Genomic DNA, 26,915 nt, shown 5'->3' with positions numbered 1-26,915 from the left:
CCTGGTGTGGAGGACAGGACAGTGCCCAGCAGGCAGAGCTGCCCTGTGGGCAGGGCACGAAGGGAAGCAGACTCAGACCAAGGGAGTATCAAAACCCAACCATGTACAGTTACCAAATATACATCTGGGTGCTCCAGGAGGCTCCGGGGGGGGGGGGGGGGGGGCTGGGGCACAGCCCAACCTCCCTCTGCTCTCAGTGCAAGTCCGTCTGTCCCGGCGCTGCCCTGGCACCGGGGGAGGAGGGTGGCAGTGGTGGTGATGCCCATGGCATGAGCCAAACCAGGACAGCCGTGGAGAGGTGGCTGAGGAAGCCTTTGAGATGCCCTCCCTGGTGTCCTTCTCCAGCCTGAATTCCTCCTGGTCGCAGTTGGCACCGTCCAGCTCAGCGTGGCACAAGGGTCGACCCCAACAGTGCCCACCTGGCACGAAGGGTGACCTCTCTCTGTCCCCCACACTGCTGTCCCACAGCGTCCTGGGCTCTCCCAGCCCTCTGTGGCTGGCATCGCAGGCGGAGGGCACAGCCAGGGCTTCGCCAGGCGCTGCCCCTCCCCGAGCTGCCTCAGTGAAGTTGAGGGGAGGTCCCCGCGGCCCCAGCCCCTACACGACGGCGGCGTCGGGGCCAGCCAGGCCCAGGTACTCAGGGTTCTCGGCCGTGGGCGTCGTGCCAGGGCCACCCTCGGCGCTGCCAGCCTTGAGGGGGTCCTGGTTCCAGTAGTAAGGGTTGTCGAAGGCTTGGCTGAAGGGGGCAGGTGGGCCAGGGGGTGGTGCCAGGTACTCAGGGTTCTCCACGGCGTGGGCAAAGGAGCCCGGGAAGGGCTGCTTGGCATCTTTGATGAGCCCATTCTTGCCCTGGTGCCCCTTGGGCTTGTCCGGTGGGGATGGGGGCGGGCAGGGCTGTCGGGGTGAGGGGCAAGGCTCCCCAGCCTGGTTCACGTACTCTGCAGGGGGCAAGGACACGGTGGGCACCAGCACGGCCAGGCTGGGTGCTGGGACAGTTGGGCAGCCCCCAGGGAGGGGGCACGGGGTCCTACCTGGCCTGCTGGGGTGGGCTGCTGGGGTGGTGAAACCCTCAGGGTCCAGGTCCTCGTCCTCCTCAGCTGCCAGCCCGGTGGGGTCCTCGCTGTACCGCGGCAGGGTGCTGGGCTCCCGCCCCGAGGGGCTCTGCAGGGCCACCTTGGCCACGCCGTCCCCCTCGGGCACCTCTGGCACGGGGCTCTCTGGGCCCTCCACCAGGCCCTGAGGGGGCAAGGGGAAGGCAGCCAAGCCCTCGCCCTCCTCCACGTCCACCGGGGTCTCTGCTGTGCTCTGGGTGAGGAACGGGCACGGAGTTGGGCACTACCTGCCCACGCCAGGGACCCTGCCCCGGTGCCCACAGCCAGGGGTCCCCCGGCAGCACAGAGGGAACTTTACACCCTACACCTCCACGACGTGGCTGCAGCCTTGCCCGACGCCAGGTCACCCCACAGCTCTGCCAAGGCAGTGAGGGGCTGCCAGGCCATGGGGCTGGGATGCTGCAGCGCTGCCCACCCTGCACTCCCTCACCCCCCACCATGGGGCTGGCATAACTGCAGTGCTGCCCACCCTGCACTCCCTCAACCCTCACCATGGGGCTGGGATGCTGCAGTGCTGCCCACCCTGCACTCCCTCACCCCTCACCATGGGGCTGGGATGCTGCAGTGCTGCCCACCCTGCACCTTTGCACCCCCTACCATGGGGCTGGCATACAGCAGTGCTGCCCACCCTGCACTCCCTCACCCCTCACCATGGGGCTGGGATGCTGCAGTGCTGCCCACCCTGCACTCCCTCACCGCCCATCGTGGGGCTGGCATACTGCAGTGCTGCCCACCCTGCATTGCTTCCCCCCTTCCCATGGGGCTGGTATACAGCAGCGTTGCCCACCCTGCACCCCCTCACCCACCATGGGGCTGACATACAGCAGCGCTGCCCACCCTGCACCCCCTCACCCACCATGGGGCTGACATACAGCAGCGCTGCCCACCCTGCACCCCCTCCCCATGGGGCTGGCATACAGCAACGCTGCCCACCCTGCACCCCCTCACCCACCATGGGGCTGGCATACTGCAGCAGTGCCCACCCTGCACCCCCTCACCCACCATGGGGCTGGCATACAGCAACGCTGCCCACCCTGCACCCCCTCACCCACCATGGGGCTGGCATACTGCAGAAGTGCCCACCCTGCACCCCCTCACCCACCATGGGGCTGGCATACAGCAGCGCTGCCCATCCTGCACCCCCTCACCCACCATGGGGCTGGCATACAGCAGCGCTGCCCACCCTGCACCTCCTCACTCTCACACCAGGGGCCTCGGACGCTGCAGCGCTGCCCACCCTGCGCTCCCCCCTCCCCCCCCACGCCACCCACCCGCGTGGAGGAGATGCGGCTGCGGTAGGCGGTGGCGGTGTCGGCGCTGAAGAAGCCCTGGTGCGGCACCAGGTACTCCTCGGCGTCCACCAGGTCCTCCATGTCCTCCTCCTCCAGCAGCGCCCGGTAGAAAGTGCTGTCCATGGAGCCGGGCAGCCCAACCATGTCGTTCTAGGGGTGAAGGTGGTGGTCAGTGCCCACCTTGGGCTTCTAGGGAGTGAGGGCAGGACTTCGCCCACCCCGGGGCGGGGAGGGGGCGCGGGGAGCCACCCACCTGGATGACCACGAAGCGTTGCGGGTCCCTGGCCATGCGTGAGAACTCCGTCACCAGCTCCCGGAACTTGGGCCGGCACTCGGAGTCGATCATCCAGCCTGGGGCAAAGGAGGGGGTGGGCAGTGTCAGGGTCGAGGTGCCAACAAGCTTGTCCCTGTCCCTAGGCCGTGTCCTGCCCCTCCCCCCCCCCCCCCCCCCGTGCCCGTACATTTCACCATGATCATGTAGACGTCGATGGTGCAGATGGGAGGCTGCGGCAGCCTCTCGCCCTTCTCCAGCAGGTCAGGGATCTCCCGCGCCGGGATGCCGTCGTAAGGCTTTGCCCCGAAGGTCATCAGCTCCCACACGGTGACACCTTGAGAGGATGGGGAGGAAGGCACACGGGTGGGTGGTCAGCTGTGCCACCCAGCGCCGTGCCCAGGCAGGAAGCCGCTCTCAGCCTACCGTAGCTCCAGACGTCGCTCTGGTGGGTGAAGCGCCGGCGGAGGATGGACTCCAGTGCCATCCACTTGATGGGCACCTGAGACAAGGGAGGGCAGAGAGGTGAGCGGGTTCGGCGCGGCGCTGGCTGTGCCCAGCGTTGCCTCCACGTCCCCAAGCCCCCACCTTGCCCCCATCAGCGTGGTACTCGGTCTCGTCGATGTCCAGCAGCCGTGCCAGCCCGAAGTCGGTGATCTTGACGTGGTTGGGGCTCTTGACCAGGACGTTGCGGGCAGCCAGGTCCCGGTGCACCAACCTCACCTCCTCCAGGTAACTCATCCCCTGTAGGGGGTGGGTGGGAGGCCGCTTGTCAGCTGGGGAACTCCCCCCCGCCCCTGCCCCCGAGCCGCCGTGCCCAGCCGCGGTGCCACCCTCCCCCCGCTGCCCTACCTTGGCGATCTGCACACACCAGTTGAGCAGGTCCTGCGAGCCGATGCGGTCCTTGTTCTCCCGCACATAGTCCAGCAGGCAGCCGTAGGGCATCAGCTGTGTCACCAGCTGCACCGTGGACGTCAGGCAGATACCCAGCAGCCGGGACACGTAGGGGCTGCCCACCCCTGCCATCACGTAAGCCTCCTGTGGGGAAGGTGGGCGAAGTGGGCAAGGGGTTGCCGCCGGCACGGCTCAGCCCCCTGGCACCGCTGGTACACTCACGTCCAAGATCTCCTTGTTGGCTTTGGGGGAGGTGTTCTCCCGCAGCACCTTGATGGCCACAGGGATCTTCACACTCTCCCCATCCGGGATCCAGATGCCCTGGGGGGCGAGGAGAAAGTGGGTGAGGGAGTGCAGGATGGGCAGCACTGCAGCATCCCAGTCCCCTGGTGGGTGAGGGGGTGCAGGGTGGGCAGCACTGCAGCATCCCAGTCCCATGGTGGGTGAGGAGGTGCAGGGTGGGCAGCACTGTAGCATCCCAGTCCCCTGGTGGGTGAGGGGTTGCAGGGTGGGCAGTGCTGCAGTACCCCAGCCCCATGGTGGGTAAGAGGGTGCAGGGTGGGCAGCACTGCAGTATGCCAGCCCTATGCTGGGTGAGGAGGTGCAGGGTGGGCAGTGCTGCAGTATGCCAGCCCCATGGTGGGTGAGGAGGTGCAGGGTGGGCAGCACTGCAGCATCCCAGTCCCCTGGTGGGTGAGGGGGTGCAGGGTGGGCAGTGCTGCAGTACCCCAGCCCCATGGTGGGTGAGAGGGTGCAGGGTGGGCAGCACTGCAGTATGCCAGCCCTATGCTGGGTGAGGAGGTGCAGGGTGGGCAGCGCTGCAATATGCCAGTCCCATGGTGGGTGAGGGGTTGCAGGGTGGGCAGCGCTGCAGTATGCCAGCCCTATGCTGGGTGAGGAGGTGCAGGGTGGGCAGCACTGCAGTATGCCAGCCCTATGCTGGGTGAGGAGGTGCAGGGTGGGCAGCGCTGCAGTATGCCAGTCCCATGGTGGGTGAGAGGGTGCAGGGTGGGCAGCACTGCAGTATGCCAGCCCTATGCGGAGTGAGGAGGTGCAGGGTGGGCAGCGCTGCAGTACCCCAGCCCCATGGTGGGTGAGGGGTTGCAGGGTGGGAAGCGCTGCAGTACCCCAGTCCCATGGTGGGTGAGGGGTTGCAGGGTGGGCAGCGCTGCAGTACCCCAGCCCCATGGTGGCTCTCCACCAGCCCTCACCTTGTAGACGGTGCCGAAGGCGCCAGAGCCCAGGACCTTCACTTTCTTCAGCTCAGTCTCCTTCAGGATCCTCATCTGGGCTTGGTTGGGGAGGGCTCCGCTGGGTGTCAGAGGCTCCACCAGCTGCAGGGCATAGATGGGGAAGAAAGATCAGGCTCTTGGCACCTCCCTGGCACTGGGCGGGGAGGGTGAGTGTCTATTCCCCCCCGAGCCCTGGGAGTGGTCCCAGCGCCTCTCCACCTCGGTCTCCTGCAGCAGGCGCTTCATGGTGTGCTTCCGCTCCTGCTGCCGCCGGCGCTTGACGCAGACGACAGTGATGAGCAGCAGGACGACGACCAGCAGAGCCCCGACCACGCCGGCGATGATGGAGGTCACCTGGCTGTGGCACAGGAGGTGGCAGGGGTGGGGAAGTGGTGAGATTGAATGGCCCGGGTTGGACGGCAACTTAAAGCTCGTCTACTTCTATGAGCACAGACTGAAAGAGTTGGGGCTGTGCAGGCTGGAGCAGAGGAGGCTCCCAGGGGATCTTCTTGTGGCCTGCCAGGATCTGAAGGGGGCTCCAAAAAAGCTGGGGAGGGACTTTTGAGGCTGTGAGGGAGGGACAGGACTGGGGGGAATGGAGCAAAGCTGGAGGTGGGGAGAGTGAGGCTGGAGGGGAGGAGGAAGTTGTTGAGCAGGAGAGTGGTGAGAGCCTGGCAGGGGTTGCCCACGGAGGTGGTGGAAGCCTCATCCCTGGAGGTGTTTGAGGCCAGGCTGGCTGAGGCTGTGTGCAGCCTGCTCTGCAGTAGGGTGTCCCTGGGCATGGCAGGAGGGTTGGCGCTGCCTCCTCCTTGTGCTCCCTTCCAACCCTGCCTGATTCTATGATTCCACTCCAAAGCCCTGCCGTGGGGCAGGAACACCTCTCAAGCAGGGCTCGGTGGCTTCAGGACTCATCCAACCCAGTCCTGAACACTTCCAGGTTGGATGAAGTGAAGGAGGAGGCTCAGCTGGAGGAGTCACTGAGCACCTAGGGTGGCACAGGGTACCCACATCCCTACCTTGGCTTCTGGTCCACAGGGCAGCCATCCTCATCCCGGATTGTGCACCTGGCGGGACAACAGCAGCCCCTTCCCTGTCAGCAAACCCTTGCCTGAGCCCACCCAGGCTCTCCCCCCACACACACCTCTCCCTGACTCACGAGTGGGTGCAGTTGGTGGGGCAGAGCTGGCAGATGCCATCTTCATCAGGGTACTTCCAGACTGGCACAAAGGAGGCATCAGCCTTCACCCCACTGGGGCAGCGCCGCACGCACTGCTGCACGTCCTTGTAGTGGGCACAAGCCACGCACTGGTCTGCCTCCTGTGGACGGGGGGGGGAGCTGTGTGAGGGGCACCCTGGCATCTGTGGGCACCCCCTCCATGTTCCCCCTGGCCATGTCCTCCCCATCCTCACCGATCCAAAGCAGGTCTCGGTGCCATTCTGGGGCTGGCACTCAGGGTGGCAAGGCAGGCACCGCGTCCCGTTGGCATGCTCCCGGACGGCTCTGCAGGGCAGAGGGAGGCATTGGGTGAGGTGCAGGGTCCTGGACCCTCCCCACAGTGGGTGGCAGGGTTCTGCCCACCCAGGGCTTGCAGCTCACCCATCTAGGAGGTTGCAGGAGGCCACACACTCCTGGCCACGCAGGAACCGCTCACAGGCCACGCACTGGGTGGGGCCAGGCCCCCAGCAGTGCCCCTGGGCACAGAGGTGGAAGCAAACCAAGCCCTCGCTCTCTGCAGGGGGGTGGAAAGTGAGTGATGAACCACGGAATCATAGACTCAGGCAGGTTGGAAGAGAGCTCCAAGCTCCCCCAGCCCAACCTAGCACCCAGCCCTGCCCAACCAACCACACCATGGCACTAAGCATCCCAGCCAGGCTTGGCTTCAGCACCTCCAGCCATGGGCACTGCACCACCTGGCTACAGCCTCCCTGCAGGCAGCTGCAGGCAGCAATCAGCTCTGCCCTGAGCTTCCTCTGCTGCAGGCTGCACCCCCCCAGCTCCCTCAGCCTCTCCTCACAGGGCTGTGCTCCAGGCCCCTCCCCAGCCTTGCTGCCCTGCTCTGGGCACCTGCCAGCACCTCAGCAGCTCTCTGCAATGGAGGAGCCCAGAGCTGGACACAGCACTGCAGGGGTGGCCTGAGCAGTGCTGAGCACAGGGGCACAAGAACCTCCCTGCTCCTGCTGCCCACACTGCTCCTCAGCCAGCCCAGGATGCCATTGGCTCTGCTGCCCACCTGGGCACTGCTGCCTCCTCTGCAGCTCCTCTCTCCCAGCACCCCCAGGGCCCTCTCTGCCTGCCTGCTCTCAGCCACTGTCCCCAGCCTGCAGTGCTGCTGAAAGGGAGGGTTGGGGGGAGGAATCCAGCAGCTCCCCCAGCCCCTGGCCCCCTCTCCCGGGGTCCCTTGCTCACCGCACTGCTCGGGGGGCTTGTTGTGGGTCTGGAAGAGGCGCTGGCGAGGGTTGCGGAAGATGCTGCCCCATGGCACCTTCTGGAGGAAGCAGAGCTGGGGGTTGTGGTGGACCAGGACCATCCCACTGCTGATCTCCTGCAGGGCACGGAGCCCCAGCGCCCGCACCGCCAGGTCCCGCAGCGTCAGGGAGTAGGCACCGCTGCCGAGACAGCGCCGGGTCAGCAGCCTGGACCCTCCCTCGCCTCACACCGAGCGTGCCCCTCCGGGTTCCCCTCCCCCCACCACGGCTGCCCCTCCCCCTCCCCACGGGTGCCCATCCCCGCTCACTTGTGCAGTACGCGCCCGCGGATCACCCGCAGGTTCTGGAAGACTCCCAGGTCCTGCATGTCAGGAGGCCAAGCAGCGATGTAGAGGAAGCCTGCGGGGAGCCAAGGGTTGTGGCACCATCCTGTGCCCCCCCTCCCTGCCCTGCCTCTGAGCCCCCCACCCTCCAGCTCCCCACGCCCCTCACCCGTCAGCTCCTCCAGGCTCTCGAAGATCCGCAGCAGTTTGGGGTCCAGCGGTGGGGTGGTGGTGTTGGGGTCCCTGCCAGGGGTGGGAGGGAGGTTGAAGCAGAGAGAGGGTTGAGGGGTCCTGGTGGGGGTGTCAGTGGCTGGGTGGGGGGGTGTGCCAGGGCACTCACCCCTCGAAGGTCTCGGGCAGGAAGGCCAAGCTGCCGAAGATCTTGGTGCAGCCGCTGAAGTGTTGGATGTTGGAGGCGTTGACGGCTCGGACGCCCTTGAGGAAATCCACTCCCAGCCCATAGCAAACTGAGACACACAGAGCAAGGCTCGGGACCCTCCCCCAACCTGCTCCTGCCCTGCCAGCCTTGGAGGGACACCCCCAAAGCATAGCCAGCCCCACCACACACCCCTGAGGTCCACAGAGGTCTTCACTTCCCCCCACCCCTCGGCCAAGGTGCCCGTGGGTCGCTGCTCACCCTCTGGGCAGGGCTTGCTGCACTTCTCACACTTCTGGACGTTGTTGACTGTCACCTCCTGGCTGTTCTGGGGACACACCAGGGTGCAGGACCCCACCTCTGTCGCAAGGTAGTTATCTGGGGGGGAGGGGGTGGTGAAGGTGGGCAGAGGAAGGGGGGGGGGTCAGGGCCATGGCAGCTCCTCTCACCAGATCACCAAACGCTTCGGGGCTGGAAGGGACCTTCAGGAGCATCCAGTTCCAACCCCGCCCCTGCCATGGGCAGGGACACCTCCCACTAGCCCAGGCTGCTCGAGGTCCGCTCCAACCAGCCCCCCTGCACTGGTGTGGTACCCACAGGGACACTGGCTGACGCAGCTGGCACCGAAGGTGTAGCGCCCGTCGCGGTTGGGCACCGACTCGAAGGTGTCCGAGTTGTAGATGACGAGGGGGGGGCAGTGCAGCTCGCAGATCCCACTCCGGTTGAAGTTCAGGCACGCCTTGAGGGGTGGGGGGTTACAATTGGTGTGAGACCATGGTATGAACCCCTCCTCCCGCCCCCTCCCAGGTCCCTGGTGCCCCCCACCCTGGTGCTCACCAGGCAGTCAGAGTGCTTGGGGCCGGTGCAGCCAGCGGCACACTGCTCGTGGCAGCAGTCGGTTGGCTTCGTGCCCTTGCAGCGTGGGCAGCCGTGGCAGATGCTGTTGGTCACTGTCCAGGGTGGGGTGAAGAGAGGGACATAGTGGGGAGAGGGATGTGGGGGTCCCCAGGATGAGCTAGGGGAGGGGGCAGGTGGGTTCTCAAGGTAAAGAATGGTCCTTGGGATGGGGATCTGGGTGCCAGGTTGGGGCAGAGGGGAAGGTATTTGGAGGAAGGGGCTGTGGGGTGGAGGTAGTTGTGCAGGAATTGAGGAGGGGGAGTCCATGGAGTGGAGGTTTGGGTGCCAGGTTGGGGCAGAGGGGAAGGGATTTGGAGGAAGGGGCCCTGGGGTGGAGGCAGATGGGCAGGAATTGAGGAGGGGGAGTCCATGGAGTGGAGGTTTGGGTGCCAGGTTGGGGCAGAGGGGAAGGGATTTGGAGGAAGGGGCCCTGGGGTGGAGGCAGATGGGCAGGAATTGAGGAGGGGGAGTCCATGGAGTGGAGGTTTGGGTGCCAGGTTGGGGCAGAGGGGAAGGGATTTGGAGGAAGGGGCCATGGGGTGGAGGCAGATGGGCAGGAATTGAGGAGGGGGAGTCCATGGAGTGGAGGTTTGGGTGCCAGGTTGGGGCAGAGGGGAAGGGATTTGGAGGAAGGGGCCCTGGGGTGGAGGCAGATGGGCAGGAATTGAGGAGGGGGAGTCCATGGAGAGGGCATTTGGGTGCCAAGTGGGGTTGATGGGGCAGGGATTTGTGGAGGCAAGTTGGGAACCCCACAGCAGGGATTTGGGGGTGTAAGAAGAGGCTACCCAGAGCAGGGATTTTAGGGGTGTCTGGGGTGGGGGATTGGGTGCCAAGCTGAGGTGAAAGGGGAAGGGATCTGGGAGGACAAGCCGGGGGTCTGCAGGGCAGGGATTCTAGGGTGCTCATAGGGAGTTGGGAGGGGAGCAAGAGGAGGAGCCAGGGGGTCTCAGACAGCAAACCAGGGTCTGTGAGGCAGGGACATGGAAAAGAGGGGAGGGCTCTGGGCGGGGCGGGGGGGGTCCCCAAGTGTGTGTGTGGGAGGCAGAGCTGACTGTGGGCTCCATACTCACAGGTCTGGCAGTCCTGTGGCTCCTCACCCCAGCAGTGCCCCTCGGCACACAGCGCTCGGCAGTCAGGACCTGCGCCGGGGCGGGGGCAACTCGTGAGTGGGCAATGCTATAGGGGGTGGGGGGTGGAAGGTGGCAACCCCCGGGACCCTCCCCGTCCCTGGGCAGGGTGCGGGTGCTCACAGCTGCGGCTGCGGGTGCTCTCCACCCGGACGTGCCCGCGGAACTCGTTGTAGCGGTGGAAGATGTCGGACCAGAGGATGGTCTCCTGGAAGCAGAGCTGGGGGTTCCTCTCGATGCGCACCCCCCCTTTCAGGATCTCTGTGCGGGGAGAGGCGCAGGGGTGGGGGTCAGCACGGCGAGGAAGGAGGGGCCTCAAGTCCCATGGAGACTCCCAGACGTTGAGCAGGGACCTGCAGCCCCGTGGGGACACCCAGCCCCAAGGCAGGGATGTAGAGCTCCGGGTAGGGAATGCTGGGGAACAGCAGTTCCAGAGGGGACTGAAAGCCCCAAAGGGACACTCAGACCTTGGTGGGGTCCTGGACCCCATGGGGACAGCCAGACCTGGATCCCTATCCAGGATCCCTCACTGCAAAGGGAGCACCCAGCCTCAGGCTGGGATCTAAAGGTCCAGGCAGGGGCTACTGGGGACCAGCAGCTCCAGGCAGGGGTTACTGGGGACCAGCAGCTCCAGGCAGGGGCTACTGGGGATCAACAGCTCCAGGCAGGGGTTACCGGGGACCAACAGCTCCAGGCAGGTGTTACTGGGGACCAACAGCTCCAGGCAGGGGTTACCGGGGACCAACAGCTCCAGGCAGGTGTTACTGGGGACCAACAGCTCCAGGCAGGGGTTACCGGGGACCAACAACTCCAGGCAGGGGTTACCGGGGACCAACGGATCCAGGTAGGGGCCAGGCAGAGCCAGCAGCTCCAGATAGGGACTACTGGGGACCAGCAGCTCCAGGTAGGGGCCAGGCAGAGCCAGCAGCTCCAGATAGGGACTACTGGGGACCAGCAGCTCCAGGCAGGGGCCAGGCAGAGCCAGCAGCTCTGTGTTCCGACCCCAGTCAAGAGCCAGCAGCTCCCAACTCGGTGAGCAGCAACCCCCAGCCCCGAGCCAACCCCTCGCCAGGAGAGATCACCCCCGGGCACCCTGACCTGTGAGGTGCCGCATGCCCAGCTGGCGCAGCCCCGTGGTGCCATCGGGGCCGGCGTTGCCCATGACAGCCAGGGCATAGCGCTCCTGGAAGAGCTGCGTGCCGCGGATGATGCGCAGGTTCCGCAGCTCCAGCTGCCTCACTTGGTTCTCCGCGATCAAGACGTAGCCTTGCACCTCCTTGATGTCCTGGGCAGGGGGTGGAGAGGGGTGAGGGACCAGCCCAGCCCCCGCCTGTGTGTGTCCCCTGCCCCGAGGTGTGTGTCGTGTGTCGTGTCCCCCCCCTCAAACCCTGCACACCTTCAGGAAGGTGGTGTCAGCGTCAGGGGGCAGGTAGGTGAGCTCCAGGTTGCCCTGCACCACCTGGCAGCCCTGGTAGAGGTGCCTGAGGGTCTCGTAGTGGCTCTCGGGGCTGGAGGGGTGCAGCAGCTTCATGTCGGTCCCCGTGCAGGCTGTGGGGAGGGACAGAGTGGGAGCTGAGGGGGGGCAGGGGGAGCTGAGGGAGGGTCTCCCGTGCCCAACCTGTCCTCGCCCCCGCAGCAAACCGAGCAGGCACGACGGCGGATCCGGCGCTCGCCGTTTTATCTCCGGGGCTGCTCCCAACAGCTTCCGATGGGCTTCCTGGATCGCCGCTCCCGGCACACGGCTCGGCGGCTCCCGCCTTGGCACCGAGCCCTGGGCACCCCGCACGGGGGGCAGCCGGGGGGGGGGGGAGGAGGGCTGATGTCACCATCCCCACCACCACCATCCACCATCCCCCCGTGCCCACAGCGGGCGCTGGCAGCCGAGCTCGGGACCCACAGAGCTCGGCCGTGCGGGGCCGGGGGCCGGAGCGGGGGCCGGGGGCAGGAATGCGCTGCCCACGCCGGCGGGGGGGGGCCGCGGCCAGACAAGCTCCGATTGTTGCGCGGCGATGGCTGCCAGGGCCCGGACGGCCTCGTCCCGTGGGGGGCAGCTGGCCCCGGGGGCATCATTCTTGGGGCGTCGAGGGTGGGCGAGGGGTGCAGGGTTGGAGGGGGGGGGGGGGGGGGGGGGGGGGGAGCGCAAGAGCCTGCCCGGGGCCCCGGGCCGGGCAGGTGAGTCACGGGCATGGGTGGCACAGGGCCCCCGGCCGCCCGCTCCGGGCTGGAACTGCCTTTTCAGGTCGGGCGTGTTTGGGGAGCAGCGGTGGTGACGCAGGGCTGGCGGGCATGGCCCAGCCCCGGCGCGCCCGCGGCCCCCGGCACCCTGCCACGGCACCGGGACGAGCCCCCCCAGCCCCCCCCACCTGCCTGGCTCCAGCGCCGACTTCACTGCCAGGGCAACACAGCCGACCCCGATGCCACCTAGCTCCAAGCTGCCACCATCCCCTCCATGGGCATAGGGCAGAGGGGCACCGAGGCACGCAGGGGATGAGCGGCGGTGCCATGCCCGCTGCCCAAGGCGGGTTTGGTGTCGCAGTCCCCGGCTGGAGGGGGGTGCCGGCTGTGCAGAGGCTGAGTGACAGCCCCTGGTGCTGGCAGCTGCCTGAGCGGCCTCATGGCCAGGGGACAAGGCTGGCAGCCACCTCCTCTGGGCCGTAGAGCCAGGGAGACCACCCTGGGCATGGCCTGAGAGGAAGAAACCTCTGAAATTGGGGGGGTTCGGCTCTCACCCCACCTCGGTGGTCTCAGCTGTACAGTGGGGAGTCCTCTCAGCAGGGAATTGTGCCATGGCTGTGGGCAGACAAAGCTCAAGGTGTGCCCTCAGCTGCCCCGCAGCGCGGGCAAAGGATGCCATGGGTGGCCCCAGGGTGGAGGGCAGCAGGACGGGTGCGTGGCATCGGCAGGGCCAGGTTCTGCTGGGATCCCAGCTTCGGCTCTGCCTGCTCCCCAGCTGGGCACCGGGAATGGCAAGCAGTGGTCCATCCTGGCGGGCAGTGCCACCATGGATCGCCAAAGCCCATCAGCTGCATGCCCATGGGGCTGCCCTGGCTGCAGTGCTCCCAGGCTGGGGCTGCCCCCCTTCAGTCAGCACTCGGATCCAGCCCTAGGCATGGCACTGGGGCTGCGGGGACCGGTGTGGGGCTATGGGGACACATCAACCAGCCTGGAGCCAGGCACTCTCCTGGCACAGACCCTCATGAGCAGGGCGAGCTGTGGGGTGCTACGAGTGGAGGGCACGCAGAGACCACCCCCCCCCACGCACGCACACACACATCTCTGCACCAGCACAGAGTGGCATCAAATCCTGCTGATCACTCTCGGGGCTACTGATGCCCATCCTGGGGGGTCCACCAGCCCTGTCCCCACTCCCAGCCCCACCGAAGCCTCGGGACTGGCAGGGCTCCTGCCCGGGCTGCTCCCGCTCCCTCCCCGGTTGCTTTCCCGGGCTGGGCAGGGTGCGGCATGTCGAGAATGTGGATGGGAGCGACGGGGACGCACCCACCCACCCACAGCTCCGTGGGGCACCGCTCCCTGCCCTGCTACCCAAAACCTCCGCGGGAATGGAACCCCGGGATGTCCGGGGCTCACCTCCCGTCCCCGCTCCCCCGAACGTTACCGCAGCTCTGCGAGCGGCTGCAGCCACGGTGGCGGGAGGGGGAGTGTGGGTGGGGGGGGTGTCCCCGCTTGGGGCGGTACCGGTTCTCCCGAACTCCTCCCGGGGCAGCGGGGACGGAGCTCGTCCCGCCCCGGGTAGGACGGGGCGCAGCGGGTAAAGCAGCCCAGTCCTCACCAGCGCCTCCCAGTTTGGCCCCCAGCCCCGTAGGGGCGATCGCGGTGCAGGGGGACACCGGGGACGCACCGCTTGCGGTGGGGAGAACCGGGGGAGCACCGGGGAGGGACTGGAGGAGCAGGCAGAGAAAGGGAAACGGACGGCACCGTCACTTTCAAACGAGCACTCCCCAAGCACATTGGACTCTTCAGCCCGGTCCTTCTCCACCCCCCCCCGCCTCCGCCCCCGCCGATGTCCTCTCGGTGCCCCCCGGTGCCGGTCGCTCCCGTGCAAAACTTTGTGCAAAGTCCCGCCGCCGCCGAGAGGACGCTCCCGCGGCCCGGTGTCCTCCCGATCCCTTGTGTGTGTCCTTTCCCCCCACCCCCTCCCCCGCCTCCTCCGGCTCCCGGTGTCCCCCGGTCCCGGTTTGGTCGGACCCACCTTCGGCGGCGGCTGCAGGGCAGAGGGCGGCGAGCAGGAGCCCGGCGCAGAGGCAGGGTCCGGCCGGGATCATGGTGCTCAGCGCGGGCCGCGGCCCATGGTCCCGCCGGTCGCTCCGGGAAAGTTTGCGGTGCGGAGCCGCCGCCTCCCGCCGCTCCCGGGCTCCGCCTCGCGGGGCCGCGCCGCGCTCCCGGCCCCGGCCTCGGGCGAGGGCGCGCCGCACACAAACCGCCGTCCCCACGCCGCTCTTGGCCTGCTCCCACCGCCCCTGCCCGCTCCCGTCAACCGGGACCCTTCCCCATCCACCCGGGGGCACCGGGGCGTCCATCGCCGCTGCGGATTTGCGGTTGCACCGGGTGCATCCTGCGCGGTGCTTCCCAGTCCGGCCTCGGTGCTCTCCTATCCCGGGGTCCTGCTGCTGCACCGGGCGTGGGGAGGCTGCACCGGGCATGGGGGGGGCTACACCGTAGGGTCACTTGGACCAGAGGGGGACAAGCCTCGCCCGTGGCACGTCCTGGCAGTGCGGGGCGACACTGCCAGTCCTGGTTCTGGGGGCAGGGGGTACAGTTCCAGGGGGGCATGGGGGCCACAGGTGGGCATCGAGAGTCAGTTCTAGGGTACAGGAACAGTCCTGAGGTGTGGGGACAGCCCCGGGGGTACGGCGACAGCCTGGAAGCATCCGATGGGTCCCCGGTGAGGTGGCCCAGGGTTGGTGAGTGTGCCCCCACCGCAGGCACCTTCATCTAGCGCCTCGGCTGCAGAGTGGAGGCTGGCACAGGGAGTCCCCTGCGAGCATCACAGCCCACGATGGGGACACTGCACACTCCCAGCCCCACCTGGACCCCCCCCCCCACGGCCGCAGCCAGGCGGGTTGGGAGCAGTCATACTGCAGGGCCCCGATGGGATCCCTGCATGGAGCTGCATCTCCTGCCACGTTCCCGTGTGCCACCTCACGCTGCGCTCCCACGCAGGGCCCCACAGCCCCCTGCAGCCCCCGCCAGAAGGGAGCTGGGTGGGCTGGAGGACTCCAGTTCTGGAGGGGTGTGGGGGGGCTCAGGGCCCTCACCCTGACGGCTCCGCGGGGACGAGAATGCGGAGAGCCCCCTCGGGGAGGGCACGGCGGAGCTTAACCCACGTCCCCGCCTCCGGCACTCCACAGCAGGGTGCCCACCCCGGGGTCCTCGGCCCACAGCCCCGACCCGCGGTCCCGCGTGTCTGGGGGCTGCGCAGTGCGCCCCGAAGCGGAGGCAGGTTGGGGAATGCTGCTGCCGGGCGCCGCTCTGGCCCCGAGCCCCACGGGCACCCCCGGGCCCGGCCGCTCCGCAGGCCACGCCGCGCACCGCCGGCGGCTGCGTCCCATCGGCCCCGCGGGCGGCGGGGGCGCTATATCCCATCGTGCCCTGCGCCGCCCGCGTTACCGGCGCCGGCCGGAAGGGGCGGGGCCAAACCGGGCCGGGCGGCGATGGCGGCCGCGGCGCGAACCGCGCTGCTGCTGCTGCTTGGAGCAGCAGCGGCGCCGGTCCCGGCCCGGGGCTCGCAAGGGGACCGGGAACCGCTGTACCGCGAGTGCCTGAGCCGCTGCGAACGGCAGAACTGCTCGGGGGCGGCGCTGAAGCACTTCCGCGCTCGCCAACCGCTCTACATGGGCCTGACAGGTACCGCCCCCACCCCGAGCCCATTGGCTGCCGCGCCGGGCCACGCCTCCACCGCGGGCAAGCCCCGCCCCCCATGGGGCCACGCCCCTCCGCGGCCCCGCCCCCGGGGCTGGGGGACAGTGGCAGGCACCGGGCCGGGAGGCACCGAGTTGGGCTGGGAGCCACCGGGCTGGGAGCCACCGGGTTGGCCTAGGAGGCACCGAGTTGGGCTGAGAGCCACCGGGTCGGGAGTCACCGGATTAGGCCGGGAGCCGCCGGGCTGGGAGCCACCGGGTTGGGCTAGGAGGCACCGAGTTGGGCCGGGAGGCACCGGGCTGGGAAGGCACCGGGTTGGGCCGGGAGCCCCCGGGTCGGGAGTCACCGGATTGGGCCGGGAGCCACCGGGTCGGGAGGCACCGGGTTGGGCTGGGAGCCACCGGGTCGGGAGCCACCGGGCCGTGCTGGGAGCCACCGGGTCGGGAGGCACCGGGTTGGGCTGGGAGCCACCGGGTCGGGAGGCACCGGGTTGGGCTGGGAGCCACCGGGTCGGGAGGCACCGGGTTGGGCCGGGAGCCACCGGGTCGGGAGCCGTCGGGTCGGGATGGGAGCCACCGGGTCGGGAGCCACCGGGTTGGGCTGGGAGCCACCGGGTTGGGCTAGGAGCCACCGGGTCGGGAGCCACCGGGTCGGGCTGGGAGCCGCCGGGCCGGGAGGCACTGGGTTAGGCGGCGTTGGACTGTGGTGAGGCCTGGCTGGAAGCAGCTGTGCCAGGCTGGGGGGCACTGGGACCGGCTGTGCCAGGCTAGGGGGTGCTGGGCTGTCCCGGGAGTTACCGGGCCATGTTGGGGATCGCTGCCCCACGCCAGCCCTGTCCCGGGGGTCGCTGTACCATGGCGGGGCAGTGTTGGAGGGCACCTGGGCTGTGCTGGCCGCGCAGGGGGCAACCACCTGAGCTGGATCCCAGCACCCATCATGGTCTGTCCTGATGGTCCATGCTGGGAGGGACCGGGGCGGCGGAGGTGAGGAGGTCGCTGAGCGCTCAGGGGCAGGACCGGGGCGGCGGAGGTGAGGAGGTCGCTGAGCGCTCAGGGGCAGGACCGGGGCGGCGGAGGTGAGGAGGTCGCTGAGCGGTCAGGGCAGGTCCCCTCCCACCGCTGCTGCCCCCCGCTGCAGGCTGGAGCTGCAGAGACGACTGCAAGTACGAGTGCATGTGGCGCACGGTGCGGCTCTACCTGCAGGGGGGCCACCGAGTGCCCCAGTTCCACGGCAAGGTCAGCGCTGGGAGGGCTGGGGAGGGGCTGGGTGTTAGGTGAGGGTCCCCCCGGGCTCTGTCCCCTAACGCCACCCTTGTCCCCCCGCAGTGGCCCTTCTGGCGCTTCCTCTGCTTCCAGGAGCCAGCCTCTGCCTTCGCCTCCTTCCTCAACGGCCTGGCCAGCTTCGTCATGCTGCTGCGCTACAAAGCCGCCGTGCCCCCGGCCTCGCCCATGTACCCGACCTGCGTCGCCTTCGCCTGGGTCAGGCTCAGCGCCCTGCCCCTTGCCCTCTTCCTCGACCCCCTTTGCCTCCTTTCCTTTGCCTCCTTTCCTTTGCCTCCTTTCCTTTGCCTCCTTTCCTTTGCCTCCTTTCCTTTGCCTCCTTTCCTTTGCCTCCTTTCCTTTGCCTCCTTTCCTTTTCTTCCTAACTTTCATTTCTTCTTCCCGTCCCTCCCTCCTTCCCTTCCCTTCCCCTCCCTCCTTCCCTTCCCCTCCCTCCCTCCTTCCCTTCCCCTCCCTCCCTCCTTCCCTTCCCTTCCCCTCCCTCCTTCCCCTCCCTCCTTCCCCTCCCCTCCTTCCCCTCCCCTCCTTCCCCGCCCCTCCTTCCCCGCCCCTCCTTCCCCGCCCCTCCTTCCCCTCCCCTCCTTCCCCTCCCCTCCTTCCCCCCCCTCCTTCCCCTCCCCTCCTTCCCCTCCCCTCCTTCCCCTCCCCTCCTTCCCCTCCCCTCCCCTCCCCTCCCCTTCCCTTCCCTTCCCTTCCCTTCCCTTCCCTTCCCTTCCCTTCCCTTCCCTTCCCTTCCCTTCCCTTCCCTTCCCTTCCCTTCCCTTCCCTTCCCTTCCCTTCCCTTCCCTTCCCTTCCCTTCCCTTCCCTTCCCTTCCCTTCCCTTCCCTTCCCTTCCCTTCCCTTCCCTTCCCTTCCCTTCCCTTCCCTTCCCTTCCCTTCCCTTCCCTTCCCTTCCCTTCCCTTCCCTTCCCTTCCCTTCCCTTCCCTTCCCTTCCCTTCCCTTCCCTTCCCTTCCCTTCCCTTCCCTTCCCTTCCCTTCCCTTCCCTTCCCTTCCCTTCCCTTCCCTTCCCCTCCCTTCCCTTCCCCTCCCTTCCCTCCCCCAATGAAGCCAGCAGGCCGCTGAGAGTGTGACCATGCCCCCAGTGCCAAGCTGGCACTTCGGGGGGGTGCCAGCCAGCCTCACCTCCCCTCTCCCCCAGGTCTCCTTGAACGCCTGGTTCTGGTCCACCGTCTTCCACACTCGGGACACAGCTGTGACAGAGGTGTGCCACTCCCCCGGGGTGTGCCACTCCCCCGGGGCTGACCTCTGCCACCTTCTGTCCCCGAATTTGTGCCCAGCTGCCGCTGCTGAGGCCCCACCCCCACCCCGGGGTGTGGGGGGGTGGGGTCGGTGGAGGGGTGGGGGTGTGCCAGGGGAGCTGGCAGCGTGGCTCAGGCAGCCCCCACCCCACAGAAGCTGGACTACTTCTGCGCCTCGGCCGTGGTGCTGCACTCTGTGTACCTCTGCTGCGTCAGGTGAGCCCTGCCAGGGGGCATCCTGCTGGGCACACCGCTGCTGCTGCCCATCCCCCCTCACCCCCTCACCCTCCTCCTCCTCCTCCTCCTCACCCTTCCAGGACTTTGGGGCTGCAGCGCCCAGCCTTAATCAGCATCTTCAGGGCCTTCCTCCTCCTCTTCCTCGCCTGCCACATCTCCTACCTGACCCTGGTCCGCTTTGACTACGGCTACAACATGGCAGCCAACGCTGCCGTCGGTGAGGCTGGCACCGGGGGGGGGGGAGAGAGGGCTGTGCCCGCGGGGCGTGGGGGCGGGGAGCCGGTGGGTGGTGCCCTTTCCCTGCCCCCTCCTCCCATCTCTTTCCTCTGCCCCCTGCCAGGGCTGCTGAACCTGGCGTGGTGGCTGCGCTGGTGCCTGCGGAACCGCCCACGCCTGCCCCACGTCTGGAAGTGCGCGGCCGTGGTGCTGCTGCTGCAGGCCCTGGCGCTGCTCGAGCTCCTCGACTTCCCCCCCCTCTTCTGGGTGCTGGATGCCCATGCCCTCTGGCACATTGGCACCATCCCCCTCAATGTCCTCTTCTACAGGTCGGTGGCTCCCTCCCTCCCTCCTTCCCCACCACTCATCCCCTCCTTGATAGAGGGGTGCTGGGCACCATGGTCTTAACAGGGGGCTGGGTGCCCTCCTGGTGCAGGCTCGGGGCTGGGTGCCCTCCTGGTGCAGGCTGAGGGTGCTGGGTGCCCTCCTGGTGCAGGCTGTGGGTGCTGAGTGCCCTCCTGGTGCAGGCTGAGGGTGCTGGGTGCCCTCCTGGTGCAGGCTGAGGGTGCTGGGTGCCCTCCTGGTGCAGGCTGAGGGTGCTGAGTGCCCTCCTGGTGCAGGCTCGGGGCTGGGTGCCCTCCTGGTGCAGGCTGTGGGTGCTGGGTGCCCTCCTGGTCCAGGCTCAGGGTGCTGGGTGCTCTCCTGGTACAGGCTGTGGGTGCTGAGTGCCCTCCTGGTGCAGGCTGTGGGTGCTGGGTGCCCTCCTGGTGCAGGCTGAGGGTGCTGGGTGCCCTCCTGGTGCAGGCTGTGGGTGCTGAGTGCCCTCCTGGTGCAGGCTCGGGGCTGGGTGCCCTCCTGGTGCAGGCTGTGGGTGCTGGGTGCCCTCCTGGTGCAGGCTGTGGGTGCTGGGTGCCCTCCTGGTACAGGCTCAGGGTGCTGGGTGCTCTCCTGGTACAGGCTGTGGGTGCTGAGTGCCCTCCTGGTGCAGGCTGTGGGTGCTGGGTGCCCTCCTGGTGCAGGCTGAGGGTGCTGGGTGCCCTCCTGGTGCAGGCTGAGGGGGCTGGGTGCTCTCCTGGTACAGGCTCAGGGTGCTGGGTGCCCTCCTGGTGCAGGCTGAGGGGGCTGGGTGCCCACCTCTTGAAATTGGGGGTGCTAAGACCCCCCCCCTTTGGTCCCTGGGGATGCTCAGTGCCCTGCTCTGCTTGCCATAGGCTGCTGGGGCCTCTCTTTTGCCATGGGATCCATAGTGTGTGTCCCCCCCCTGGAAACTGGGGTGCTGGGGACCCCTTCCTTACCTGTGGGGTGCTGGGAGGGTCCCCACTGCTGCCCCCCCCCCCCAGCCTGGGGCCTGGCTGTGTTTGGGGAGGGGAGGAGACGTTTGGGGCTCCCCCAGTCCCTCACCTCCCCACCCAGCACTGACAGCCAGAGGGGAGGGGTCCCCCCCAAGGCCATAGGACCCCCCCCCAACCCCCCCCTTCTTCAAAGCTGCCCCCTCTGCCCCCCCAGTTTCCTGATGGACGACAGCCTCTACCTCCTGAAGGCCAACTCCGACCTCTTCAAAGTGGACTAGAGCTGCTGGGGGGGGAGGGGAGCACAGCCTCGGCCCTGCCCCCCCCCCCCGGGGTCCTGCCCTGCCCTGTGCCAAGTGAACCACCCCCCCCCGAGCCCCCCCCACCCAGCCGTGGGCTCCTTCCCCCAGTTGCCTTCTGAGGTTTCTTTCTCTCCTCCTCCTCCTCCTTCTCTTCCTCTCTCTTCCCCCTACTCTGTGCCCCTCCCCCCCCCATTTCCTCGCCCTGGGGGGGGGGCAGGAATTGGGGGCTGTTAGCTCCCCCCGCCCCCCCAGTGCAAAGTGCAGCTGAGCCCCCACCCAGCTTGCTCCCAGTACCCCCAGTTTGGCTGCCGGTGCTGAACTGGGAGCTGTGAAGCCCTCAGCCACCAGGTGGCTGCTGGAGCCTTTGGGGTTTTGGGGGGGGGGGGGGAGTTAAAGTGACTTGGGGGGGACCTGGGGAGCGGGCGGGGGGCAGGGGGAGGCTGTGTGCGTGGTGCCTGCGTGGGGGGGAGGGCGGGGGGGGGGTCTCAGACCTGCTGGCTGCTGGTTGGTTTGGCAGGGGTGGGGGTGGAATGTGTGAGGCTGGAGAGGTGCCTTGGGGCTGGGGGGGGGTGCCCCCCACTTCTGCCAGAGGGGCTGTGCCCCCCTCCCCCCTCCCCTAACCCGGGGGGATGCAGCTTTCCCCTGCCCCTCCCCCTCTTCTCCCCCCCTCCCCTCCCCCCCCCCGGAGTGTGTTGTGGGGTGAATAAAGCTGAGTTCAACCTACCCCGTGTCTGGCTGGCACCCCCTGTGCCCCCCCCCTTCCCCCAACCTGCTCCACTGGCATCCTGTGCCCCCCACAGTGCTCTCCACTGTGCCATCCCTGCCCCCCCCCCCACACCCCTCCAACTTCTCATTCCATTTGGTGCCACCCCCATGGTGCCCCCCCCCCGCTCCTGCAGCCCCTTTAACCCCCTCTCTGCCCCACCCCCCCCCAACGATGTGCCCCAAATGCCCTCAATATGCCCCCAAAGCCCCTTCATGTGCCCCCAAAGCTGCCCAATGGGCTCCAACTCCCCCAAGCCCCCTCCATGTGCCCCCAAATCCCTTCAGTGTGCCCCCAACACCCTCGATGTGCCCCCAAGTCCCTTCAGTGTGCCCCCAAATACCCTCAGTCTGCCCCCCAAGCCCCTTTATTATGCCCCCAACCCCCTCAATGTGCCCCCAAACCCCCTCAGTGTGCCCCCAAGCCCCTTTAATATGCCCCCAACCCCCTCAATGTGCCCCCAAACCCCCTCACTGTGCCCCCAAGCCCCTTTAATATGCCCCCAACCCCCTCAATGTGCCCCCAAACCCCCTCAGTGTGCCCCCAAGCCCCTTTAGTATGCCCCCAACCCCCTCAATGTGCCCCCAAACCCCCTCAGTGTGCCCCCAAGCCCCTTTAATATGCCCCCAACCCCCTCAATGTGCCCCCAAACACCCTCAGTGTGCCCCTAACCCCCTCAATGTGCCCCCAAGCCCCTTCAGTATGCCCCTGCATACCCTCAGTGTGCCCCCTAACACCCTCAGTGTGCCCTCAAGCCCCCTCAATGTGCCCTCAAACCCCTTAGTGTGCCCCCAAACACCCTCAATGTGCCCCCAAAATCCTCTCCTTGTCCCTCCCTCCCCCACTGCAGCCTCCCCTCTGCCCCCTTTCCACCCTTCCCCCTCCCAAATCTTGGCTGCCCCCTCCCCTGGGCCGCCCTGTTCTGCCCACATGCCCCAGGCGATGCCAGGCTGGGTGCTGCAGGTTGGGCTTTATTGGGGGGGGGGCAGCAGGGCAGGAGCGGGGAGTGGGCACCAAACGCAGGTTTGGGGCTCGTGGGGGCATAGTGGGGGGCAGACTTTGGGGGGGGGGACACCCCCTCAAGCCTCCAGAGGTTTCTGGGCGTGGACGAAGAAGACTCCCTCGACGTCATCGACGCCGGTGCGGAGCGCGGGGGGCATGGAGTAGGAGCGGAACTCGCGGAGGGCAAAGCTGGCATCAGCCAGGGCGGCTCGCACGTCCTCCTCTGACAGCGGCACCACGGGCAGCCGAGCGGCCCCCGCCAGGTAGAAGGACTCCCCCAGCGCCCCCAGCAGCAGGAGGTGCCCCCCCGGGCGCAGCAGCGTGCCCACGTGTGCCAAGGCGCGGGTGAAGGCGGCGTGGTCGGGGCTGACGGCTTCCAGGCAGAAGGCAGAGAGCAGGGCATCGGCCGGCGGGCACAGAGGGCACCCCAGCGGCTGCGGCTGGTGCACGTCGATGGGCAGGATGCGCCTCAGCCGTGCCCGCAGCCGCCGCTGCTTCTCCTGCCAGGGCTCCCTGCGGGCGGCTGAGGGTCAGCGGGGCCGGGAGCGTCCCGGGCATGCCCAGGGGGCATCTGCCTGGCACCCGCTGGGGAGGTGGGGATGAGGGGGGGTGGGATGCTACAGGGAGCGACCCAACCTCTGCAGGGGCACAGCGGTGGGACCCTGTGGGGATCGACCCAGCACCCACAGGGACACCGGGACAGGGTTTCATGGGACCTGGGACAAGCTCCTGCAGGGATCAGCACAGCACCCGGCAGGATGTGGAGCTATGATCCCATGGGATTCAGGGGCAAGCTCTGCAGGGATCAGCTCTGCACACAGTAGGATTTGGAGCTATGATCCCATGGGATTTAGGGGCAAGCTCTGCAGGGATCAGCTCTGCACACAGTAGGATTTGGAGCTATGATCCCATGGGATTCAGGGGCAAGCTCTGCAGGGATCAGCTCTGCACACAGTAGGATTTGGAGCTATGATCCCATGGGATTCAGGGGCAAGATCCTGCAGGGATCAGCTCTGCACCCGGGAGGATTTGGAGCTATGATCCCATGGGATTTAGGGGCAAGTTCTGCAGGGATCAGCTCTGCACCCGGGAGGATTTGGAGCTATGATCCCATGGGATTTAGGGGCAAGATCCTGCAGGGATCAGCACAGCACCCACAAGGATGTGGAGCTATGATCCCATGGGATTTAGGGGCAAGATCCTGCAGGGATCAGCTCTGCACCCAGTAGGATTTGGAGCTATGATCCCATGGGATTTAGGGGCAAGCTCTGCAGGGATCTGCTCAGCACCCACAAGGATTTGGAGCCATGATCCCATGGGATCTGGGGACACAGGATCACAGGATCTTAGGGGTTGGAAGGGACCTTTGGAGATGATCGAGTCCAATGCCAGGGGGCTCAGCTCTGCATCCCTGACCTCGAGGGTGGGGGGCTCTGATCCCACGGGACTAGGGGACAAGCTCCTGCAGGGACCGAACCGACGCCACCCTCCCCCCCGTGCCTCCCGCTGTGTCCCCCCGCCCGGCCCCGCCGTGCCCCCTACCCTCGTCCCTCGATCTTGCAGACGTGCCGGATGAAAGGGCTCCAGTCGAAGGTGCCAGGCTCGCCCCGTGCCCAGCGCCTCAGCTCCTCCCGGTTCACCGCCAGGTAGTCGGTGGCCACAATCTCCTCGAAGTGGTCGCAGGCGCTCAGCAGCTGGTAGATGGTGGGGCCCGAGCCCACGTCCAGCAGCGTGCGGCCGCGGATCTCACCTGCGGGAGGGAGCAGGGCGTGGGCACGGGCAGGGGGAGCAGGACATGGGCATGGGCAGGGGGAGCAGGACATAGGCAGGGGGAACAGGACACGGGCAGGGGGAGCAGGACTTGGGCAGAGGGAGCAGGGCGTGGGCAGAGGGAGCAGGACATGGGCAGAGGGAACAGGACGTGGGCAGGGGGAGCAGGACGTGGGCAGGGGGAGCAGGACGTGGGCAGAGGGAACGGGACGTGGGCAGGGGGAGCAGGACGTGGGCAGGGGGAGCAGGACGTGGGCAAGGGGAGCAGGACGTGGGCAGGGGGAGCAGGACGTGGGCAAGGGGAGCAGGACGTGGGCAAGGGGAGCAGGACGTGGGCAGGGGGAGCAGGACGTGGGCAAGGGGAGCAGGACGTGGGCAGGGGGAGCAGGACATGGGCAAGGGGAGCAGGACGTGGGCAGGGGGAGCAGGACATGGGCAGAGGGAACGGGACGTGGGCAGGGGGAGCAGGACATGGACATGGGCAGGGGGAGCAGGGTGTGGGTAGGGGGAGCAGGGTGTGGGTAGGGGGAGCAGGGCATGGGCAGGGGGAGCAGGGTGTGGGTAGGGGGAGCAGGGCATGGGCAGGGGGAGCAGGGCGTGGGCAGGAGGAGCAGGGTGTGGGCAGGGGGAGCAGGGTGTGGGTAGGGGGAACGGGACGTGGGCAGGGGGAGCAGGACGTGGGCAGGGGGAGCAGGACGTGGGCAGGGGGAACGGGACGTGGGCAGAGGGAGCAGGACATGGGCAGAGGGAGCAGGGTGTGGGCAGAGGGAATGGGACATGGGCAGGGGGAGCAAGACATGGACATGGGTAGGGGGATCAGGGCAGGGGGAGCAGGGTGTGGGTAGGGGGAGCAGGGTGTGGGTAGGGCTCCCACACACTGAGGCTGGGGATGGGGGCAGCTGGGGAGGTCCCAGCGTGGGGTGGAGAAGGGGATCAGAGTGGGACCAGCCTTGAGGTAGGGATTTGGAAGGGCTTGGAATGGGGAGAGGATGAAAATGGGACTGGGACTGGGGCCGGGAAGGGCTGGAATGGGGAAAGGATGAGAATGGGACTGCAGGTGGGAAGGGTTTGGAATGGGGAGAAGATGGGAAAGGGATTGGGAAGAGGAATGGGGATTAGGAAGGGCTTGGAAAGGGGAAAGGATGGGAAAGAGACTGGGCTGGGGATTAGGAAGGGCTTGGAATGGAAAGAGGATGGGAATTGGACTGGGGATGGGGCTGAGAAGGGTTTGGAATGGGGAAAGGATGGGAATGGGACTGGGGCTGGGAAGCACTGGAATAGGGAAAGGATGGGAATGGGACTGGGAAGGGGGTTGGAATGGGGAAAGGATGGGAATGAGACTGGGACTAGGGCTGGGAAGGGCTGGAAGAGGGAAAGGATGGGAATGGAACCAGGGCTGGGGCTGGAAAGGGTTTGGAATGGGGAGAGAATGGGACTAGGGCTGGGACTGGCAGGGCTTTGGACTGGGAAGCAGATGGGAATGGCAGTAGGGAAGGAGCTGGGGAAAGGCTCGGAAGGGGCAGCAGGCAGGGTGGGTGCCCTGAGAGCTGCTCCCTCAGCCTGTGCCTCAGTTTTCCCATCCCTCTGCAAGACTCTGGGGCGGGGGAGGGGAGGGGTCGGAGGTTTCCCCGTGGCCCCCCCCTCACCCCTACCCCTCATCCCCAATCCCACCCTTTACCGCTGGCAAAGGTCTCGGCCAAGCATCGCAGCTTCCAGGGCACGACGAAGTCCTCGGAGGAGAAGTCGGCGCGGGGGGGCAGGTAATTGTTGTGCAGGTATGCGGCGGGGTCGAAGCGTTCGTAGCCCTCCCGCAGCGCTGCCAGGCTGCTCATGGCGAGGGGCTGCGAGGCTGCCGCTGGCCACCCCAACCCCCTCCCCAAAACCCGCCTTATATCCTCAGCTGGCTCTAAGGGGGCTCCCCCCCCCGACCCCTCCGCCCCAATCCCCGGTGAGCGATGGCCCTGCCTGGCGCGGGGGAGGAGGAGGAGGAGGAGGAGGATGGTGCCCATCCATCCTGGCTAACCAGGTTAGTGCCAGCGCCCCAGGGCTGGGGGATGTGGCTGGGTGCCAGCGCTGGCTGGATGCGGCCCCGGCGCTGGGCGCTGGCTCTCAGCTGCCTTCCTCCAGCTGAGGAAGTGGCAGAGGGAAGGATGCAGGGATTGGGGAGCTGTGTCCCGAAGGATTTGCTGCCCCCTTCCCACACCTCGAGGTGTGGAGACCTCCTCCACGGCCTGCTTCCAGCAGTGGGGATGCTTCTGAGTGTCCCATGGGGTGGGAAGGGAAGGTGTTGGGATGGGGATAGGGATGGAAAGGGATTAGGATGGGGGTGGAAAGGGATTGAGATGGGGATTGAGCTGGAGATTGGGATAGGGATGGGAAGGTATTGGGATAGAGATGGGAAGGGCCTGGGATGAGGATTGAGATGGGGATTGGGATAGGGATGGGAAGGGATTGGGATGAAGATGGGAAGGGGATAGGATGAAGATTGAGATGGAGATTGGGATAGAGATGGGAAGGGTTTGGGATAGACATGAGAAGGGGCTGGGATGAGGATTGAGATGGGAATTGGGATAGGGATGGGAAGGGATGAGGATTGAGATGGGGATTGAGATAGGGATGGGAAGGGATTGGGATGAAGATGGGAAGGGGATAGGATGAAGATTGAGATGGAGATTGGGATAGAGATGGGAAGGGTTTGGGATAGACATGAGAAGGGGCTGGGATGAGGATTGAGATGGGAATTGGGATAGGGATGGGAATAGATTGGGATGAAGATGGGAAGGGGATGGGATGAGGATTGAGATGGGGATTGGGGTGGGGATGGGAAGGGATTAGGATGAGGATGGGAAGGGGCCGGGATGAGGATTAAGATGAGAATTGAGATGGGGATTGGGATAGGGATGGGAAAGGACTGGGATGGGGATGGGTAGGAGATGGGCTAAGGATATGGAAGGGATTGGAATAAGGAGAGGGTGGGGCTGGGA

General features: G+C 67.1%; 3 protein-coding genes across 5 annotated transcripts; 1 reads left to right on the top strand and 2 right to left on the bottom strand.

Moving 5' to 3' along the window:
- Positions 1-86: 86 nt before the first annotated feature.
- ERBB2 (erb-b2 receptor tyrosine kinase 2) lies at positions 87-14,321 on the bottom strand. Of its 2 annotated transcripts, XM_064174639.1 has the most exons (27): positions 14,162-14,321; positions 11,348-11,499; positions 11,050-11,236; positions 10,075-10,212; positions 9,895-9,963; positions 8,765-8,877; positions 8,525-8,666; positions 8,189-8,305; positions 7,892-8,018; positions 7,721-7,794; positions 7,537-7,627; positions 7,209-7,408; positions 6,399-6,531; positions 6,212-6,302; positions 5,958-6,118; positions 5,818-5,865; positions 5,021-5,159; positions 4,781-4,903; positions 3,792-3,890; positions 3,528-3,713; positions 3,264-3,419; positions 3,102-3,177; positions 2,866-3,012; positions 2,658-2,755; positions 2,384-2,554; positions 1,032-1,305; positions 87-938 (listed from the first exon to the last, which is right to left on the bottom strand). In XM_064174639.1, the coding sequence occupies exons 1-27, from the start codon at positions 14,232-14,234 to the stop codon at positions 598-600; spliced, it is 3,726 nt and encodes a 1,241-aa protein (XP_064030709.1). In that variant the 5' UTR covers positions 14,235-14,321; the 3' UTR covers positions 87-597. The 2 variants fall into 2 exon arrangements, with proteins under 2 accessions (XP_064030709.1, XP_064030708.1); XM_064174638.1 differs by having other exon boundaries at positions 5,958-6,302.
- A 1,274-nt stretch (positions 14,322-15,595) lies between these two features.
- On the top strand, positions 15,596-21,119 carry PGAP3 (post-GPI attachment to proteins phospholipase 3). Of its 2 annotated transcripts, XM_064174538.1 has the most exons (8): positions 15,596-15,816; positions 16,969-17,066; positions 17,157-17,309; positions 18,253-18,315; positions 18,507-18,568; positions 18,670-18,806; positions 18,930-19,134; positions 20,312-21,119. In XM_064174538.1, the coding sequence occupies exons 1-8, from the start codon at positions 15,624-15,626 to the stop codon at positions 20,373-20,375; spliced, it is 975 nt and encodes a 324-aa protein (XP_064030608.1). In that variant the 5' UTR covers positions 15,596-15,623; the 3' UTR covers positions 20,376-21,119. The 2 variants fall into 2 exon arrangements, with proteins under 2 accessions (XP_064030608.1, XP_064030609.1); XM_064174539.1 differs by lacking the exon at positions 18,253-18,315.
- Positions 21,120-22,110: 991 nt separating this feature from the next.
- PNMT (phenylethanolamine N-methyltransferase) lies at positions 22,111-25,796 on the bottom strand. The gene is made up of 3 exons (XM_064174226.1): positions 25,610-25,796; positions 23,704-23,911; positions 22,111-22,674 (listed from the first exon to the last, which is right to left on the bottom strand). Exons 1-3 carry the CDS (start codon positions 25,761-25,763, stop codon positions 22,239-22,241), a joined length of 798 nt encoding a protein of 265 aa, XP_064030296.1. The 5' UTR covers positions 25,764-25,796; the 3' UTR covers positions 22,111-22,238.
- Positions 25,797-26,915: the final 1,119 nt, after the last annotated feature.

The sequence above is a fragment of the Pogoniulus pusillus genome, chromosome 40, assembly GCF_015220805.1.
Source record: "Pogoniulus pusillus isolate bPogPus1 chromosome 40, bPogPus1.pri, whole genome shotgun sequence".
NCBI lineage: Eukaryota > Metazoa > Chordata > Aves > Piciformes > Lybiidae > Pogoniulus > Pogoniulus pusillus.
The sequence above is the reverse complement of the archived record's forward strand: the minus strand, read 5'-3'. Positions and strand labels throughout refer to the sequence as shown.